This window comes from Cynoglossus semilaevis, chromosome 1 (assembly GCF_000523025.1).
Source record: "Cynoglossus semilaevis isolate Cse_v1.0 chromosome 1, Cse_v1.0, whole genome shotgun sequence".
Taxonomy (NCBI): Eukaryota; Metazoa; Chordata; class Actinopteri; order Pleuronectiformes; family Cynoglossidae; genus Cynoglossus; species Cynoglossus semilaevis.
In genome coordinates, this window is record NC_024307.1 from 31265185 (window position 1) to 31287259 (window position 22075).

General features: G+C 40.7%; 1 protein-coding gene across 3 annotated transcripts in view; it reads left to right on the forward strand.

Annotated features, from left to right (window-relative positions):
- Positions 1-22075, forward strand: part of LOC103390288 (nuclear factor 1 B-type) — a 59042-nt gene that overhangs the window by 32899 nt on the left and 4068 nt on the right. For 2 of the 3 annotated variants that reach the window (XM_008326106.2, XM_008326102.3), the window contains exons 3-11: positions 4966-5022; positions 6336-6404; positions 10192-10312; positions 10572-10693; positions 12965-13096; positions 13281-13465; positions 15914-16052; positions 16579-16661; positions 21329-21417. In XM_008326106.2, the coding sequence (XP_008324328.1) occupies positions 4966-5022; positions 6336-6404; positions 10192-10312; positions 10572-10693; positions 12965-13096; positions 13281-13465; positions 15914-16052; positions 16579-16661; positions 21329-21417 (997 nt within the window). The remainder of the gene's footprint in view (positions 1-4965; positions 5023-6335; positions 6405-10191; positions 10313-10571; positions 10694-12964; positions 13097-13280; positions 13466-15913; positions 16053-16578; positions 16662-21328; positions 21418-22075) is intronic. The other variant, XM_008326114.3, reaches the window with a different exon arrangement.

The window sequence follows — 22075 nt, forward strand, 5'->3', positions numbered from 1 at the left end:
TTTTTTACTCTTTACCCTTGGCATCTCTCTCCTTTTGGCCAGGTCAGACGGCAGCCTTTGTAGAGCACCATGCAGGAGTCCACATAGGGGAGCTGGGATTCCAGCATTTGGTGCATGTGTGTGCATTTGTGTATGCAGCAAGGGGTCAAAAGTGGTGGTGCCCGGGAGGTGGGGGGACTTTGCCAGTTGGCAGGCTGGCACACAATGGCTGGCACGATAAGATCCTCCCTCTTCTGCGGGCAGATTTCCTCACCCATATCTTTTGTTTGGCTTGTTTGGGTTGCAGCTCATCCTGATAAAGGCCACTTTGTTTAGACAACAAAGCGTGAGGGATGGAGAAAAGAGTGTGATTGAGGGACAAAGAGGGTAAATAAAACAGAGATGAATTAGAAAAAATACACAACATAAGGGAGAGTGCTAACAAAGATGGAAACACTTACAACAGAATAAAACAAGATTATTTCGATGAATTTAAATAAAAGATACCACTGGCCTTTTTCAATGATGAGTATTACCGTAGTATAGTAGATAGTATTAATATAGTCACTAACACACAATGAATGGTACATACACATGGAGGCGGTATGAGGAGGTACAATAGAAGACAGATACTGTTGCAGGCACAGGGACAACAATATGAAGATAGTGAGGGGAGGAAAGAGATTTGAAGAAGAGAGCAGGTTCTGCTGGCTCCTGGAAGCCAGCCCCGGTAGTGTGAGGTCATCAGCAGAGCTGTGAATGATAGAAAGCAGGAGCAGAGCAGGACATGCGACATAGTGTACACACACAAACACTGCACATGTGCACGTTTACAGTTTTTATGGCATACTGTCAAGACTTTCATGACCTCGTGCTTTACTGTACTCACACTCACTTGCAGAAATGCTCAATGACACGCACGCTCATATTTCAACTATGCATTTGCAGGGATAAGGAAAGAAAAGCAAGAGGACACTGAGCAGAAAGTCTGCTCGGCCACATCAAATATTTACTCAGGAGCAGCTGTATTGTCGAAACATCACGCATCGGAGTTGCTTTGTAATTAGGTCGATATTTTCTGCCCCCTTTCCTCTCACTGTTTCCCCTACTTCTTCAGGAGTCCACCCCTCTCTGCCTCTCCTCCACACTGCCCTCCCCTCGCCTCCCCAGGCTGCTGAAATGCGTCTTGGCTCAGGACCCATGCCTCTGGCAGCCAGAGTGTTATACATGTGCACAGAACCCTGCTCGGCATAAAATGGCTGCCAGACAGGCTTCTCCTCCTGAAATGTCGACAGCGGTATGCATCTGCAGGGTGTGCATGTCGCGCGTGCGCACACTTTTTTTGTAGTGGATATCTGTACATGTCTGCAAGAGTTTGCCACTTAAAGAACGCACGCCGCTTCATCCAAGACAAGAAAGGTTTACTAACTAACTGCAGCACGAGGCCAATTTAGTCCACTCTGTATGTTGTATGTTTATGTGTGTTCTGGAGTTTAGTGGGAACGGAGTGGGTAACGTGCCAAAAAATCGAGTGGGTGGGTCGGGGAGAGAGTGTGCAAGTGTTTAAGTGATTATAAAATCCAGGGGAGTAGCACACTTGGGCGTTGAGACGCCTCACAAGCAGTGAGAAAGTTTCCTGCCCCGGCCAGATTTCTGTTCCCATTACTGTAAATTGCCCTAATCGTTACAATGGAATGATAACTATCTCTCTGGACAAAAAGGTGTAAGAACTCCAGGACTCATCCAAAATACCCACAAAGCTCTCCTGCTACTCCCCCCCCCTTTTTTTCTGCTGACTAACAGCAGATAATCTGATTCATGTGTGGTACTGTTTTTTTCGCTTCCTTCGTGAACCAGTATGTTTATTTAAACAAGTGGCAAGGACAGCGGGTGCCAAGAAATGTTGTTTTTGGAAAACAGCCGTGTGTGTGTGTATATGTATGTGAGTGTGTGTGATTGAGCTCTGCCAAGCTTGCAGGGCAAAGCTCGGCCTCCTCGGCCGTAACTGTTTATTTACAGGTTACACTACTGTTTATTTGAGGACTATCAGATTGGCTGGGCTCCTGCACTGGACACCTTTAAATACAGATGCCAGTATTCTCCCCGTTTCTAACCCGTTTCCAGCACTTTTTAAGAACATTCAGCCTTTTATAAATGCAAAAGGTAATATTTCAATTTACCTATGACTAAAAATAAACCTCAAGTACCTGTTGAGGAACAATGAAGTACTGACTGTAAAATACTGCAATAAATGGTCAAACTGACAGAGCTGAGAAATGCACATTTGCACTGAACAATAACATTACACTGTAAAAAAAAAAAAAGAGTGGAGGGCGCACGAAGCAGCCTTTCTAAGGTCAAAGGTAGAATGTAATGCAATAGGAGAGCTGTTTCCAGGTCTAGTGCAGGCCTGGCAGATGCTCCATATGCCTGCATCCAACCTTGAGTCATCCAGGTGGTCTCTCCTGGTGCTACAGTGGGGCCTCATGCTGGAAGAAGCTTCCTGGGATCTCTAATTGCCACAACCATCTGCTCTTTTTGTCATGGTTGCCTGTTCAGCGTTTGACGAAGGAAAAAGGGAAGCAAAAAACAAAACAGAAAAAACTAAACAAAACCACAAACTCTGATCCGATCTAATCTAAACAACATGACACACCTCTCTTTCCGTCATCACCCTTTTTTGGTACTCTGTTTTACTTTGTTCTTTTCTCCCTTTCTGCTTCTCCCCTTCTCAGCACTTCTCAGGGAGCGAGCTTGAACTTGGCAGTCACAACTAGACTGATGGATGAGTCTGAATGTGGCATACAGGGGGTGGGGGAGGGTGGTACAGTGGAAGACAAGGAAACAAGGCCACTGAACTCCCAGAAACCACTCTGTGGCCATGTGTCATGGCAGATCCACACAAACCTCAATTCCCCCATAAATGCTGCCTTACATGCTTTGCATGTGTGCGTGTGCATACAGTATATGTGTGTGTGTGTTCAGAGGGCAGGAAAGGGGAACCTTTTTTCTATAAAGGGCCATTTCAATTTTTATAACTTCCTTTGGGGCTCGTACCTAATTACTGAACACATATATATTACACAAACTTTGCTTAAACAAAGACTGGAACTACTTTTCTTTGGCGAAGCAACTGATGTCAGATGGTATCGATGATGACATATTATTTTCTATTCCTTTTGTTTCAGTTTTTACTCAGAGGAGTCTGCTTCGAAGCATTGCACTTACTGCTACTTACTTATGCAGTTTCAAATTTTTTTGAATACTTGGAATCAACTATGTACTGCATTACAAATATGAGGAGGGAAATAGAAATGTAAAGCATTTCTATTGTCTTTAAATCTTTTGTTTTATGGACAATATGACGCACAAGACATTATTGTCACTGAATGTCGTAATATTCAGATTCACAACATATGTTGATGTCACTACTGTTTTCATTTTATTTCTTCTTTTAATCTAATATTATGTATAAAGCGGCTTTTCAGAGGTTATAAAAATAACTACGGAATGCCCACATTTATATATACTGTGTGTTGTAGTGCTATTGTTTTTATTATAGGTATTATTAATGGAGAACATATAATCATAATCATTATAGTCTTCCTGTTCCAAGTGCCTCGTATCTGCTTCGTTCATGTCAGTGCAAACTGACTTTCTATTGGGTTTTGGACCACTGACAAAACAAACAGTTTAGAGACACTACTTTGTGGTCTGGGAAATCGAACAGTTTCAAGACTATGAAACATTGAGGAATAAACAATGTCAATCTGGTTCACATGCAGACATGAGCGATTGAACAGACCCTGAACTGAAATTACCCAAACCTTTAGGAGCACAGCTTATGTTTTTACTTTTATAGGAAGCAGAGCGGAGGCCAATCGTAGGGCCATAACTAGTATGAGTCTTATATGTGTTCTGGGGGGTGAGCGCTCTAGAAAGAGGGGATTTATTTTTCCGTTTTAATGTATGGTCCTGTTCCCTCCCTACTTTGTCATTGTTGAGCTTCGGCCAAGAACATTCTGTTTTTGCAGTCCTGTTTAATAGTCAATTTCAGTAGAGCTGGAACAAGAGTGAGCGGGAGAGAGACATAGAAAGAGAGCAAGAAAATGATAAATCTTTTTTCTTCTTTTTTTTTTTACTCCCACTTTTTTTTCTCCCCATTTTCCTGTGTGTTGCAGCTCATGAGAGCTGGGGCAGTGTTGTTGCAGACGAGGGTATCTGAGTTCACTGTTTACAGCTTCTGTCTTGCCTTTTTTGGGTAGATATTCATTGTGGCATTCAAACAGTGCACTTACACCCAGTGTTTAGCAACCAAAAGCAACCCATATACAGATATAAAAGTTATAATGTTGCAAGAACTGATGAAATCTTCCAACAATTCCCATAATTACTTGTGATGTGAAAGTGAGGTCTCCCTGGTGCATGTGTTGGTGATGAACAAGAGCAGGAGCTGCTGAGGACAGATCGAGTCCCCTCCCAGCAGGGCTTAGAGGTAAAAGACGTCAATCCAGGCCACCTCATACCAAAGCCTTTACACTGTAGTTGGTGGAAAGAATTCCACTCATGTTTCCTTGTATTTTCCCGCCCCTCCTCTCCTCTCTCCACATTTTGTTCAGTGCTCGTACCTTGCACAGCAGGACTGAACACATTCTGAACCCACCCAACCCTCACTCAGCCCCTATGAAAAATTAACCCAGTGGTCTGCTGGTGAAAAAAAAGCCAATTTTAATCTACAGTTTCATTAAACTGAACACCCTAATTTATCATTTTTATATAATTATGATAATCCTCAACACAAACACAAATACGTCATGATTGGAAAGTGAATTTCTGTAAGGCCGAAAATAATGAAATGTGACGTGAAAAAACTCAGGTTTCTTTCTGTTTCTTTCCGTTTCAGGACGAAAGTATGTTGTTGTCCTTATGTTATACTAAACTCAGCCCCTCCTCTCTCTCTCTCTCTCTCTCTCTACATGTTTGCAGACTCGCAGCAGTCAGGAAGTCCCAGTAACAATGAGCCAGGCAAGAACCCTCTTCCAGGTATGTGAAGCACCGCTGCTCTCTTCTGTCATCTGCCCATTGTTCCACTCAGCAGCTCCACTCACTGTACAGCAGACCACGTCCATCACGCCTTACCTAGTTTCAACTGCACCGATCTGCTGTGAACCCGCTGACTTGCCGAGCGGCGTAGACTGTACTTTAATGAAAACAAGCTGCGGCCTGGTCGCAGAGCATGAAGTCTAATGTACTGTGCAGCCTGTAAGAACGACTTTTTTGCGGTGGCATGGGTGTCAGTCTATCATCAGTTGACAAAGGATCATCAGTTTAAAAAAAAAAAAAGGGACACATTAAATGTAAGAGATACAGTTTTAGCAAGTAAAACATTTATACAACCTTACTGTGTGATCAACTGGATCGTGTCCCAAACAAACACACAGTGCTCACGGTGGAGCTTAAGGGTGTCCTAGCAAAACCTTTAAAAATATTCTTTGACAGCGGTGTTCTAATTAACTGACCTGAACACTGACGTCACAGCGCTGGTATTAAAATAGCTTGAGAAGCATAATTAGTTTTCTACCACAAGAGCAGGTTCTGCTGATGCTAGTGCCAAGGAAAACATGTCAAGGAGCCACAATGACTCAGTCCTGTAAGGCTGTCAGCAGTGGCTCAGTCGCTCTAAAAAGTCATTGGCCCACAGGAGTCCGAAGGCTTTTGAAGGTATCAGTTGAGCTGCCTATCTTTCTGGCACAGCCGAAGTGAACTTGGCATCACATCAAAGACGACCTAGAGTCATTTGGGTGTCGTGAACTTGTCAGCTTTACTTGACTAATTAGTGTTTGCTTAGCCTTTAAGAACATCATGGGGGAAAAGATACAAAACTTTGTAATACTGAATAATGTTTATACTAAATATTGCTTTCTAAAAGCAGAGGTAAAAAAAATGTTGTCAGAAGGAAGAAATGTTCTACATTTAAAAAGTCAGAGCAGTCTTTGCACTCAAAAGAGTGAAGCGCTTCAATTTTTTACAAAACTTTTTATATCCGTGCTACTTGATCTCTTGAAACGGAATACATTCTCTATCTAAACAGAATTAGAGTTCACATTAGTTAGAATTTACGTGTTGTGTGTTCAGCAACGCCTCAGGTCAGCATCGGTTCGTGTGTCCTGCTCAGTTGCACAGACTTTGTCATGCTTTTCTCCTCACACAGTATAAATGTATTAAAATAATGATGTGCTGTTTTAATAAAATGTAAAATGTACTAAAGTGCATTTCATTAAAAACTGATAAAAGTGAAAGCACTTGACCATAACCATTTATTTAACCGACTGTATGTTCTGTGCTTTTGTCCACAGTCTACTTGGAAGACAGCTTCATCAAATCAGGAGTCTTCAGTGTTTCAGAACTGGTGCGGGTTTCCAGAAGTAAGTTCATTTTCATTGTGATTTGTCGGTTAAAACATAATATAAAAATACTACAGAAATTTTGCAAAAAAGGTTTTCAATAATGTAATAAAAACAATTAAAATCTGTGTATAGTGGATTCAGCACTGAAACACTACAGATAGACACTACAATTATTTTTTTTTCTTTGGTAACATCTCTTAATGTGCTTGTCAGATAATTAACACTAATTCTTTTACTTAGTAATAATATTATGACAAACCTGTAATTTGTTTAATAGCCATTTCCATTTAATTCCAGACAATGATTTTTCCCCTTCTGTTTGATTGCAGTAGAGTTGAAATAGTATTTTTAAAAATAAAAACTCTTTTCTGCAACTTTTTCATCTTCTGCTACTGCTGTGTAAGCCTTTTGGCTTATATATGCCCTCTGCTGGAAATATTCATTATGAGTCAGGTCCAGAGAAATGAGTGGCCCTAACAAAGAGGAAAGGAACGTTTTTAATAAAGTAATGAACAAGCTAATGTATTGGTTACATACAGTATATCATCAAATATTTAAATTAGAAATTACTGAAATATAAAAACATAAACTGCCTTTGCACCTTGAACAGTAACAAAAAGCAGCTTTGTGCCTTTCTACCAAACACATCCTGTGTGTGTTTACGGATATTGAACATATGTGGAACAGTGCAGTGGTGAATCCAGCTGAGCCAGTCTACTTTTGGTACGAGAGAACCTGACTGTGCAGTGTCTTGTGCACAGACCTGTGTGTATCTGCAGGGACATGTCTGCCTTCCACTTAGTCGTTGACAGTTGTTCTTCCTGGAGTCCTCTTCACTCCGAGGACACCCCGAGGCACCGTGTACAACTGTACTATCCCCGGCTACACCTGAAAGAGCACAGACTAGAGAAAAGTGTTGTTAAACTGCTTTTCTTCAGCTCAGCGCTGCAGTCCAGGAAAATTTTGATTTCTATAATAAGATCCATTTAGTTTAAAAGAAATGGCGGGGTTTTTTTTTTTTCAAAATTTAAAACATAATAAATTATAATAAATAGTGTATACAATATCAATTTGTTTTGATGGTGCTATTATATGTTTTAATAATTATTCCCTTCAAAAGCAGGTACCTAAATAAATATATAATAATATTTTTAGAAGTAATTCAGACTGTCAGTTTTTTTTAATAAAATATTATAAAATATATATTTTTAGAAGTAATTCAGACTGTCAGATTTTTTTAATAAAATATTCAGTAAAATGAAAACCAAGAAATAGTACCTTTGTTGCATTCTTTTTCTAAATGAGTACGGTAACTTGTAGTAAACTTAAAAAATGAGTTACTATTAATGTTTGTCTGCTGTTTATTTACACTAATAAAAAAGAACCATTTATCAAATTATTTATTTATACCATTTTAAACAAAAATCAAATCCACCTTTAAAATAACAAAAACATTAATAAAATGTGGAACAGCTTACAGTTGTTTTTTTTTTTCCAAAAAAAAAAGTGCATCACAAAAAGTGTGAAGCTCACACAGATGCTTGGTTCATTTTCCTGCAGACATGACATCAAGGGCAAACTATGTTTCATAGTTTATGTCGACCCCGGTCTCTGTTTATCTTGTATAGTGAATGGTTGTTTTCTGATTTTTCCACCGTACACTGTAGGACTAAACATACTAATTACACTGCTGTGAGACTGAGCACGCTGCAGAAGTCTTGTGTTATTGTCTGGTGTTAAATGTGCCCCCCCGACCAGATGGCCATTGGGCTGGCGGGTCTGCTCTCATGTGACGGAGCCCAGTTTCCCCAAAGCTGACTGTAGCTCTGATTGGAATTTTAAAAAGGTCGATGGACGCACAGGAATTGTCACTCACTCAGCCGGTCACTCCCTGAAATAATATCTGAGCAGCCGCTCGTCCGTCATCGTGCTCCTCTCCCAACTCTCCAGGCTGTTGAGACATTCTTTGAAGTCCATCAAAGGGAGCTGCTGGGTTCAAGGCAGCGCTCGGATGAGGGCACTCATTAATGCGACAGGGGCTTTGACTGCAAGTGCAAAAAATATTTTGTCAACAGAAAGTGGACGACAAGCACAGGCACATAAAACTGTTCTTCTAAGGTCAGGGAGACTACATTTTTTCCTCAAGAGTCATACTCACTATACAGTAATGTGATACAGTACGATGAGGTAATCTGCTGGAAGAAGCACAATACGATCTTTTTTGCAGTATCCTTTTATTTCATTGTCTGTTTCTAGCCTAAAAGTCAAAGCCCGGTCTGGTAAATGAGATGATTGGCAGGGCGGCCAAATGGCATCAGAGACATTGTTCTAAGCCAAGAGGAGAGAAGGAGAGATAGACAGAAAGAGAGAGTTGGGCTGGGGGAGTTTTCTCATCCATGAATGAAAAAGCAAAACAATGGCCTTGTATTCGGCATCCTCAGCCCGGATGCATTCCACCACAAACAGCTCGGTATGGGTGGCAGCGGGTTGGGGCCTTTGCCAGGGTTACAGTGGGCTGCCAGGGCAGAGGCTGGTGGAGGGATCGTGCCAGTGGTGAACCTCAGACCACAACAGACGGCGCCACACACTCCATGCTCTCATCGACTACCAACCAAACAACCGCTCGAGCTGTAGGCTGCCTCCACAGCCCACACACTGAAGCGAAGGAGAGAGAAAGACGAGAGAGAGAAGGAGAGACGCAGAGAGAAAGTGAGGGGAGAGGATGAGAGAGGGGTGAGAGAGTGAGGATGGGTGGTGAACTCCTATTATTCTATAAACACCCACTCGGCCTCCCTTGAAATTGAATCCCTCACCTTGACCGCAGCGAAGAAAACAACACCTTTTCCACCATAAATCACTCTGTGAGAGAACTGCTGAGTATTGAGCCCAGCCATAGAGAAATGAAGAAAGTGTTGATGGCTGTGAATTTGCTTTACGGCCTTTGAACACTTACTGAACATCCCATGCTTTTGAAGGAACACAAACCATTACTTGGAGCAAAAAAAACAAAAAAAAACAGCTTGTTAACAAATCTAGGAGTAGAAACGACTGTGTCACTGCCATTTGTCTAAAGTTGTTGATGTTAGTTGGAGCCACTGGTTATTAGAAATGACATAGGAATCACTTAAAGAGTTCCAGACTGGACTGACTTCACCTGAGCTCCTTAGATTATACTTAAGTTTGTCTAACTCACCTAGGATTGGCTCAGTACATTTTAAAGCTGAAAAGATAGCCCAAAATGATAGGACATTACTTACAGAACTGACCATCTGTCGGTCGCTCAATTCTCCTGGCCTAATTTTGATGGCAAATCATTATAAGGCTACACTAGTCAGTGTGATGACTTTGCTGGTAAATACAAAAAGTATGCTTCCATTCTATTTTGCTTAAATCATTACCACAACATCGTCATCATATAAAGACGAGAATGGTTTTTTTTTTGCAGTTAATTTTTTTTTATCATTCTCAGCAACACAAGGTTAATTTTTTTATGGAAAAAAATGCTACTGTCGTCGCAGTGTGAGAAAAGAAGAGGCTTGTTAATCAGTGCTCAGCAGAACTGCCTGTGATGGTCAGACAGTTAACCTGTGAATAGGGAGTGCTTAATGTGATACAAAGAGCCTCTAAACGCAAAGCATCAATAATGGTCCGTCACGCCGTCGTGTAATTAATTGTGCGTCTCTGGATGCAAGGTTGGAGAAAGACAGCACTCAGTCTGACAACTCTGCTGACACGGAGTTCCCTCTTTGCAGCAACGGCAGCATTAACTGTGTCCCTCTTTGGTTTTTGTCTGTGTCCTCTGCAGCGCCCATCACCCACGGTGCAGCAGTAAACTTCTCCATGGCTGACATGCCCAGCCAACCCTACTACCATGACCTGAACTCCAGCGTGGGGCTGCACCGCTCGCTCTCCTCCCCTCCCGGCAGGTCAGTGGAAGTCAAAGTAACAAAACAGACACCTTGGCACAGAGCAGGGAGAAGACCCTTCCGTTGAAACAACACTCAAGTGACATTGTTTTACTTTATGATGTTGTTCCTACCAGGAAAATATAGCAAAAGATGGCTTCATGCAAGGTCACGGCATCATTTAAAATTCAGAACTAACATGATCAGTAGAAAACAGACATTTAACTACATTAAAACTAATAATTATTGCCTTTGTTTTTCGCGTTTCTTTTTTTCACAGCAAAAGGCCCAAAACCGTCAGCATGGACGAGAACATGGATACAAGCCCGACAGGACCTGACTTCTACTCCTCACCCAGCTCCCCTGCCAGCAGTCGAGCAAACTGGCACGAAAGAGATGGCGGTAATTTTCCTAAATTTATTTATTGTTGCTTTATTTTCATACCGTCTTTATTTACTTCTGGGAGGTTCACAGGCATGCACACACTTTATCCTCTTCACCCTGCGTTGCATTCCTACCCCTGCACAAGTGCTTGGATGTTGCATGAGAGTGCGTTGACAGAATATAACTTCCATCCTCGTCATAAATAGATGAGATCAAAGTGAAGCCGCAGCATTGTTTTTTTTTACGATGGTGGAACTCTTTTAACTCTAAGCCTCGTCATAAGTTCCTGTATGTCAATGCCACTGTTCTTTTCTACAGTGGATGACTAGCATTAGGCCGTTTCTGCACATGAACATGTTCAGGCTAATCTAAGTTTGTTCTAGGTCAGTGAGAGCTGCACATAAATCAGCTGTTAGGTTGAAGTCATTTGAATTTAAGAGTATAAGAGTATATAACATTTTTTCATAAGGTGTTTTCACTGAGTACTTTAAGAACAAATGGTTGGAGATTTGAAACACCAATGAGAAAATGTGAAAAATGAAAAAAAAAAGTGTTTTTTTTATTTACAAAGTCTATTCATTTGTTTAGATCTCTTACAGATATAGTGTACTTTCTTAAAAAAAAAGATTAAATAGTGTAAGAATTATAATGTCATCTTTAAAAAAAAACCTTTTTTCGGTCAAACCGACAGAACATATAGGTACATTTTTTTAATTTCAGTTACCAAATATTTTGAAGTGTCTCAACGTTTTGACAGCAGGATCTCCTGCTCTATTTCTCCTTCCTTCATCTAACACAATAAGTAGAAAAGCACTGGTGGGATTCAACCACAGCCCAATGTGGGTACATGAAATTTCAGTTTGTCCCTTTGCACAAGGCCTGAGTGTTGCTCTGTGTAAACTTAGACACTTGGGGCGAGGAGAAAGGAAAAGCAGTGGGTAGGAAAGTCTCCAAAGACGGCCATTATTCTGTCAGGGGGGAATAAATGAGAAGTGGAATCATATTAAAGCCATATGAGGCCTCCCTTGTGCCAAGTGGTCATTTTTTTGCACATGGTTGTCGTTGGACCAAACCTCACCGTATATTGGAGAACATACTTTCCCTCAAATGTACTGCACTGAAAAAGTCAAATGAGTTACTCTCCACATTTCTGAATATTTTTAACGTCTTTGTTTTTTAAAATAACAAAAAAGACCCAGATGGGAAACTAATCTGATAACAGTTCATGAATTCTTTTCTACTGAAACATGTTCAGGTGCTTAATATCTCTTAAGTAATTGAGCTGTTTAAGGTCCTGAGGCGGTCGATTCGCTCTCTGAAGTTTCTAATTAGCAGATGAGAGGAAAATACCACCACTGTTGAAAGTACTTCCTATTTGTTACACAGAAACACTGTCAATCTTCTCGTGGCTTCTATCCTCCTACAACCCCAACGGAGGAAATCCCCTTGAATTCCAGCACCTTCGCTGCTGTGATTTTCTTTAATTGAATTTCTCTAGATCTTCCTTTAGCAGTAGAGGAGCTATACTGCAACAAATCCCCAGGGAAATGGTTTATATGGATCATAAACAGATCAATTCCGTTGTCGTTCAGTTGATGGCATTAGACCTATAAAGGTTGCTGTTTCGTTCAGTAGATCTGTTGAGTCAGCTAAGATGTTCTTTGACTGCAAAAATGATTAGCCAGCTCATTCTGATCCAGTGCAGATCAAATGAGTCAATCAATCAAATCTGCCTAATTTGACCCAAAATTCATGTTGGCACCTAATTCTAAAAAGTCATTAAAAAAGAAAACTTTATTTTTCAACCACAAATTGTCTTGTTAGTTTTTCTGCATTAATTACATAATTTGTTTTATATTTTTTACAAAGAGCAAACTTGGAAACTTTGGTAAAAATAAAGCTTTAAAAATAAAAACATAATTAGAAATTATATTATATAAACTTAGAAATAATAAAAGAAATTATATTCAACATTGTTTGAAAAGGGCAAATTTAATCCCCTTTTCTTTAACTGCACTTATTTCTCATAGTTGGGTACAGAGAGAATATTTATGATGCTAAGGCAACCAGGATATTTTAAAATAGCCCCGACCTCGAGCAGTTTTTCATGAAACAGCATGTAGAGGCTTGAAGGTCCTGCCCTTGGCCTTTACCTACAAAGAAATATCCATGACGCAAAAAAACAAACAAAAATAAACCTGATTAAATAAAATAGATGAACACTATTTTTTAAACTCTTATTTAGTTTTGCATGTCTGTGTTGATGTGTGATTTCCTTTCTCCAAGCAGACATGTCCTCGCCCACCATGAAGAAGCCAGAGAAGCCTCTGTTCAGCCCCACATCTCCACAGGACTCCTCGCCACGACTCAGCACTTTCTCTCAATCTCACCACCCAGGACTAACAGGTGTAGGACACAGTGGTGAGTAGCTGAGGACCCAGACCACTGCCCTGTTTGATGATCTTGATATCTAATGGACTTTTCTTTTCTCCTGAACACAGTTGAAAAATCTATGCTGATACTTCATTTAGCCTTTAGATCAATGCTGATTGCTTTATCTCAGTCATTACCTCCCTCATGACTCCTCTGCCTGTTTCCGTGGCAGTTATATCGACGAGGAGCCCCCCTCCACACTCGCCCCTGCAGTTCTCTGCCTCGGCTATCCTGCCCCCGGCACCGTCGGCCTACTTCCCACACAGCACCATCCGCTACCCGCCCCACCTCAACCCTGCTGATCCTCTCAAGAGCTATGTGCCGTCGTACGACCCGTCCAGCCCGCAGAGCAGCCAGGTCAGTCCTTAAATTAAATATATTTCTTTTAAATTTGATTTCTCTTAAAAAACACGATCTCCAGGTCAAAGCTGAGTTTGGCAGCACTTCATGTTCTCAAGTAACTGCGTGTTACCTTATTTGGCTTCATATCTGGCTTGAGGTGAGATAAATTATAGCATGCATTTGTCATTATGTCATTACGTACTCAGTAATGTCTTTGCACGTGATGAAACATCATCGAAAGCTGATGCTGTTGGATTTTTTTTTTGTTTAATTTATGGGTTTTATTTTGTTCGTGCATTGAGGGATTAACCTAAACATATGGATGCAAAATTTAGTTTTAATTAAAACCCACAATGTGTGAATAAAAGGTCCTGCACAAAATATATATATAAAAATAAAACAAATAAGTCACAGCTCACACAGAACTTGTACAACACAAGAGATTCTCTCTCACTACAGTCCTACAGCTTACAGTACTTTAAGCCAACCATAAATGAGTAGAGAATTATGGAAATGTAATTTACTTCTTATTGTCAACCCTTAAAATGGCTTTACAAGCCACAAATGAAAAATTTATGATGAGCATAATTTAGAGAGTCTTCGTGTTGAGATAAAATATGACTCCGAGATTAAGACACATTTTATTGTAAATACTGGATACATTTGTGTAATTTGCAGGCAATTTGCAAATTGTAATATAAAAATGGATTCAGCCCGTTCTGAGACTAGAATAGACTTTTTTTTTTGTTTTCTTTTCATTTGGTATAAATCTTTTTCTGAAGGCTTCTACACATGCCTTGACTTGTATTTGTCAGAAAACACACACACACACACACACACACACACACATACACAACCAGATGACTCCCTAACCCAAAAGTCAACCAAACTATTGCAACTGCAGTCACAGGCGCCATGCAAAATTGTATCAGGACACTGTGATAAATCATATAGCTCAGGCCTTTACACCCTGAGTACACAGTGCAGCCAGTGTGTTTGAGAGCGCTGGAAGGCGTCTCTATAGATGAGAGAGCTGTGCGGTATTTATGTGAGTTTTATATCCCCGCTGTTCTCACTGTAAACAAAGGCCTCGTAGACGGCTCCATCTCCTGAGCAGAGAGCAGGCTGAAGGGGTGGGAGGCGGAGGGGGGGAGGGGAGGAGAGACTGTTACTCTAGAGAAAAACCGCAGGGAATGATAAAGGTTGTAAATATTTGCCGTTGCCGGGGCCCGGCTCTTGTGCAGAATTAACTGGCGCTCTGCTGGGGTGCTGGAGAGAAAGGGTGGAGGACGGTGGGCCCGGTGGTAGTAGTTGGCTCGCAAAATGGGTTCTGGTCGGGAAGACAGAGCGAGGAGACCAGCTGGGGGAGATAGTGCTGTGTGTGTGTGTGTGTGTGTGTGTGTGAGGCGCGGGGACTGGGCTGAACAAATAACACAGCGCTTATAATCCCGTGGAAAGGTGCCAGGATGTTTTTATGCTTGCTTTAACGCAGATTATATTACACTCTAATTAAACATTCTATTCACATCCCAGGGAACCCTGTGGACACAATTCTCTCCAAAAAAAAAGGCCTGTTTGAGTTTTGAACCTAGGGCGGCCCTGAAACGAACGCCCCAGACAGTCTGCGGCCATCTGAAAGAGTAGCTCCCAGGAGCTCCCTTTATTTCCTTCTGCATACATACACTCCTTTAGCCTCGCTCTCTGTATTGGTGCTTTCAGACCTTTGTAACCGGTCGCACCGCTGCTTTTCTTCTGTCTCTCTTTTTACACTTGCTACCTCTTAAATTTTATTTACGAGCAGCATTAAAACCATTGTTCAAAATCATGTTGGAAATCCATTGACGGTGGCTGAGCATCTATTGTTGCTCCTGCCCCCCAGAGTTTAGTTTTAACTGTGACAATACTGTGTACTACAGTACAACTTCTCTCGAGGCTAAGGATTAAATGCTAGAAAGACTTTAGGGGGAGAACTGTGCAGTTGAAAGCACAGGTGGTGGATGTAAGGGGTGGTGTAAATGTATGTGTGTATATGGTGGTTTTGTGCAGCTAAGCATATTTAAAAATGTAGCTTTGAACATGCTGGTGTTACTGTACTGAGATCTGTTTTATTACATGTTGACAATGAAGTCAGTTGGCCACGTTCAAGGTCAGATGCTTGCTTAGAAAATGAGCAACTCAGGCAATCAAAAACCTCTCTCTTCCTTTATTATGGTGAAATTTACAGCAGATGTCGATTTGCGCAATTGCATATAATTTTATATTCCTGGAGGACCCCCGTTCCTGCACATGGTTTGGATTATATGTTTCCTTCTTGCACCTTTAGCCTATGTGTGTACCACAAACTGTAGATTTGTGTTCATTTTAACAAACAGAAACCTGATGAAGTTCCAGCTGAGCTCAGATTGGAATGAAAAAGTTCATTGATCAATAATAAACAGAGATAACACTTTGTCCTTTCTGCAGCCTAACAGCAGTGGTCAGGTGGTAGGCAAGGTTCCAGGCCACTTCACACCAGTCCTGGCTCCTTCTCCACATCACAGCGCAGTGCGACCTGTCTCACTCTCCATGCCTGACACCAAGCCCATCACAACGTCCACAGAAGGTGAGTCATAGTCTTGACCCACTGGAGACACACTCACTTCCACTCCTCCATTATGACCAAACTTGGCCGTTTACAATGCATTTCTTTTGACCTTTCATATTCTGGGATTAGCAGTGATTTATGTGACTGGTATTTGTGTCTTTTTCATGAACGTTTTTGCAGCAGTAATATGATGTAATATGTGTACATGGATATACATTTACTTGCATATGCATGGCTAGCATTAACAGAGAAAATGTGAAACTTGTTTTAATAAATGTTTAGCAATTACATAATTTAAATCCTTAATAGTTCTATTCATTATATTTTATTTTAATGAATGGAAATAATTTATTATCTTTTTGAATAGTTTTTTGAATAATAAAAAAATATATAATTTCAAACTCCTAACAAGAGAATAGGTACATTAGGTACAAATACTGTACATTTTATAGGTTCTATTTATAATGCTGTTTTTATAACGCAAGGATATGGTTTGTTTTTTTTTGTTTTGTTTTTTTGTCTTTTGTGATGGTGCGTTATCTAGTGTACTCCACCCCTGGAACCCCAACAGCTAATCGTTTTGTCGGCCTAAGCCCCAGAGATCCCACCTTTCTCCACCAGCAACAGGTGAGAGCTCCACCTTTTCAACACTTACTCTGCTTCTCCTTTCTACTCATTTTTTTTATTATTATTTTCTCATCTCCTTGTCAATTAGTTTAGAAGTAAATGACTCACAAAAAATCACACAATGAATCAAATTTAATTTTGAAAGTGTGTTTGTAAATTTTGATCAGATCAAAACAACACTAGTCTAAATTCTCACCATTATTGGATGTATTGCTGTATCCATATTAAATTACAACACATGGATTGAATTTTGGTAAATAACTGATTAGTGGATAAATTATCAAGTCATGCTCATAATCCAATTTGATCAGATTTAGGTTCTGCCATAAATTGGAAGTTTTGTTTTAGTTTGATAGTTTTCTAACACTTTTATGTCCTTCCATTTTAAACCACTGATAATCTATTTGTCTTTTGGTTAAGTATGACTGAATTACATAGATGATGCTAAGCAACAGATAATCCTAAGGTTTAATAAGAAGGCTGAAAGGCCATGGAAATTAAAATTCAGGTGTGTGCCATAGTGAGGTCACTTTAAAGACAGAAATGAAGGTGTCAGGAAACTCACTGTCACGGTGTGACCACTACTCAGAAGATGGATGGGACGTGTGGGTGTCCTTGAGAGTGTAATGTGCTCAGCTGTATTTCCTCTGCACATTACTTTGGAAACTCTCACACACATATACACACACACACATACCACATGTAATCAGTACACTCCCTCATTTACGGTACGCAAACCGAATATTTACTGTTGGCGTCGCGCGGTTACTCCATCACTGGTCCTAGGACAGATGTGGTGACCTGTGTGTGTCTGTGTGTGGGTGTGGGTGTGTATTTGTGTGTCTGCGTGGTTAGGAGCGTTGCGGTGCTGTCGGACGGGAGAGAGTGCTCGCCCCCACCCCGTCTTACTGAAAGCACTGGTCTAAAGCCAAGGCTTTTCCAACCACAACTAATTGAATGCATCTGCACGCGGCTACATGATGATCGCTGGGTTTTCTCCTCAGCTTGCCTGTTTTTTTTTCCTGTGTTTAGTAAAAATGACAAAGCTGGCCTCTGTTTCCTCGCTTCTTGGTCTGTCTCTCCTTTTTCCTCTCTCTCTCTTTGTCTCTTATTTAAAAATCAGAGTAGGTGAAAAAAGAAAGTAAATGTTTGTCAGCAGTCGTGGGATGCATGAAGAGTTCAGGGAGGATTCACTTGGCTGATGTTGCACAGTTCGCCTTCCACATTTTCTAGTAGCCCTGCTACTTCTTTCATTGGTGTACAAAGTGACTACACAAGACAGCGGCCGTCTGAGCATAGCTGCGTGACCCGCTGAAATTGGTCCAAAGCCTGGCTCTCACAGCCTGTGAGGACTTTTTGTTCCAGCAGTAAAAGTGTAAATCAGCCAGACTCTCAGATAAATGTCCTCCCCAAAAAACACAGAACATTAATGAAATAAAAACAAGTTACTTGTAATTATCCAAAATTGAATTATCCAAAAACATATTTTTGGAACCCTACAGCATGCTAAAATTAATTATTTATGTCCCTGGAAAGGACAGAAAACATCAGCTCAGATATATTTGGATTTTATCTGCAAGGGAAGGAGTATTGTCAGAAGAAAATAAAGGTGTGTGATGGAAAAACCCGACGGAGATAAAACCTAAAAGTGACACTTCTGTTGAAGATAATTAGATGCTACATCCAGATGCGCAAATGTTCTTTTCGGCTCGGAGAACTTTTAACAGTCTCCACATTGATTCATCATACTTGTGCTTGTTGCAGTTGTTTTTGTTTTCTGTGGTATGATTTAACGGCCTGGAATCTGGGCTCGTGGCGCAGTACCGACTCGGAGCCAAGTCCCTGAGGACGAAACACTTTCACTGAACACTTTAACTGAATGCTCTATCATTGTCCTCATCTGGCGAAGGGATGTTTATTATGTGGGATCCATGTGGCTTTGCTGGCACTTTGACTTGTTTAGTTTCAGCTGTTTATTGCCTGGTTGGGTAGGAAGAGGAAACACGTCACACACACACACACACACACACACACACACACACACACTGAGCCTTGTGACAATGTTTTTTAAAATTTTCTCAGCACTCACTCAGGCTGCACCTCAATCTGTCTGTCCATCTGTGTGATGGATGGAGTCCATCACTTTTTCTGCTTGTGTCTCTGCTGCCATCTGATGACAGGAGAAATCAGAAAGCTGTTTTTATTTTTTTATTTTTTTCTTAGCTTAAATTATTGAGCAGATCTTAAGGATCTTTATTAGGCCTTTAGCCCATCTGTGAATAACAGTAAGGTTGTTCCATTATGATAACACTGACTTAATGGAGAAGCTTAAAGCAACCTACTTTTCCTAGAAGAGGCTATTTTAAGAAGTGGCACTGCTTAAATAGAAGTCCTTGGACACACACACACACACACACACACACAGAGAGAGAGAGAGAGAGAGAGAGAGAGGGGCTTTAGAGATGAAGAAACACAAAAACAACAACCCCACTCTCTCACACCTGCTCTACGATTCCCAGGCAGCGAATGTGTGAAAACCGTCCATTCATCTCTTGCCTTGGTTAACCCCTCCAGGGAATGCCACCATCTAGCATTCCACAGGGAAAGATCCATGATCAGATGTCATTTGGTATTATCTAAGGAAGGATCCTAATCCACAATCTGCCTGCATCTGTTTGCTAACGTTCGCCCTTTCCCCCGCTGCCTGTGCCACTCTGATGTGCCGGTGCCAGTGGACAGATGGCGAGCCCCTCGAGGTGTGGTGGCACCGAGCGTCTGGCCCAACCCGCACATTCTCTCCAAGCTTTTGTCAGGCTGGGGAGTGCGGGAGCAGTGTGGGGGTTTAGTCTCCCAGCCTGTGATAATCGCAGATAAACACACTGGATGGAACAACAACCAAATTGCTTCTCATTCAGTTTCTTGAGATGAATATGGAAAGTGATTTTAACACGACCGAGCTTTTATGGTGGTAGTTACTCGCCGTTATTCTCTCTTCACTCTCTTTTTCTTGCCTCAATTTCAAGTCAGGACACTGAGCACAAGTACATACATTAATGTAGTCCAAAGTGGAAAACCGTCTTCTCTCACTGTGTTCATCCAGGTGCTGGGATGAATTAAAAAAGGAAACACAGTTCTTGACCGCTGCAAATGTCTCTGAATATTCAGTGAATGCGTGTGTCTGATTAAATTCCTCTTAAGTGCCTCTGCAAAACGTCTGCCAGAGCATGCAGAGTGCTAACAGTGCAGTTTTATCCTGATACATTACTAAATGAGTGCGTTGACCACAGGGCAAGGTTAGGTTGGTATTGGCAGGGATAGCTCTCAGCTGGATTGCCGGCACATGCACTCGCATAATGCATGCAAAAGAGACGGCGTTCATGTGTGGCTTTTTACTCCTTTTTTTTTTTTTTTTTTTTTTAAGCAGTAATTTGTAATCTGTATGTAGGGTTAGCATGTCAAGAGACTAGAGGAAAGACAGGGCGTGTGTGTGTGCGGCAGTGTGTGTATATGTGCTGTTGACTCCTAATCAATAAAAACATTTAGCTAATGAAAAAGCGTCTGCATGTTTGAGGGCATGTGTACTCCATCCTGAATCTGATAGTGCACTTACACTGTAGCAGTGATTGTGGACAGGGTGCATGCATCCATTGGACTGCATGGCTTTTATTGGCTAACCAGCAACATCAACAATGTCAAAACTACCAACAAAATGCCACTCACTTTATGTAACTAACTTTTTCACCTTTTTTTCCATACTTGCAGGTTAGCAGTCATCCCTCACTTTGACTGCATGCTTTTGTCTCCTCAGAAAACCGTTTCTGGAAAAGTTGGTACACTTTCTTATGATGTAAAAAAAACAGTTGATTTTTTTTAACCCATGGGAGTAAAAAGAAGGTTTTCAATAAAAAACTGAAAAATGTCAGTGATGAAAAATCACTGTCATTATGACTGAGGTTTTAAAGCCTCTGTCTGTAATGGTTTGTGGTCTATAGTGTTCAATTGGTGATCTGCAGAATTTCTTTTTTAATGAATCTATGTCACTCTGCAGTAAATAAAAAGTCATGGCTTGCAGTCCTGATCTGTCTCCTGTCAACAATGTCTGGCAAGTCCAGAATAGGAGAATCGCTGGCATCAGACTGATGAACAGCTAAAGTATTTTAAACAGCGAGTGTTGGCAAAAGTTCAAAATGCAAAACTGCAACAATTAATATCCTACGTTCCTAAGTGATACAATGAGGTCAAAGGAAAGGTCATGTGACTTAAAGGTATCTTCCTTTTTGACCTACAATGAGGTCAAAGGAAAGGTCATGTATCTTCCTTTTTGACTGCAGACAGTGTAACCAAATTACAGGGTTTTATTTTATTTTTTTACAAATGTTAGCAAGTGTACCAACTTTTCTGGACACAGGGTTTTTGTATGTCTTAGCCCTAGCTTTAATTTAAACTGTTATTCTAACCAATAGATGTAATGAATTTACTGATTCCTTTCACTTGTCTGACCTTGTCAGTTCCAATCAGGACACGTTTAGGAGTCATTTTGTATTTGTGCTGCTCTTGCTCTACAGGCTGTTGTGCATGTATCTCTGTGTAGAGTGTTGAGTTGTAGTGTTATCTGAAGTGGACGTTGCATTGGCTCAGTGATCTGACTGCTAGGTTTCAATTGACAGCTGAGGAAGTGTGACTGGAGCGTGACTCAAAACGGCAGACATTATGGCCCCAGTGCCACTGACGACACTTTGGGGATTGCTTGGCAAAGGTAACCTTTTCATTCTTTCATGCCATTTCTCTGTATCACACACACACATGCACACAGTGTATATAAATGTATATGAATGCTATATTATTTGACCTTTTCACTTTCTTTCTGCTTCTTAAACTTTAATATTTGACCCGTTCTACTTTCTAGTTCAGATACATTTGTAATTGTTGAAGTCACTCCGTGCAGCTGTTATGACTGTAGTGGGATCGCCGTTCACTTCACACAAGTTAACATTTTAGACTTTAGGGATGAGCTCATGCATTTTTGTTCTGTCCCTGGTGTTTTATTTATTCCCTGTTCTTTTGTCTTTCCTTCCGTCCTAGCTGTAATAGTTTTACTGTATGTCTTTCTCAACATTTTTAGGAATTATTTCAAAACTCATTTTTTTGCATCTCTAGGGAAACAAAAGCTGTTACCGAGCTTTATTTATTTTTATTTTGCAAAAAATGTTGTTATTATTTTTATATTTATTTTTATTTTGCAAAAAATGTTATATTTTTTTTTTGTAACACAACAATTCTAATCAGTCAAATGTATACATCAAAAAATACTTGGAGTAGTGGTAAAATAATTCAAGCTTTCAGAGACGTTTTCTACATGCAGAAAAAACTGGGAATATTGTATTCCAACATTGCACACTGTTTTTTTGACATGT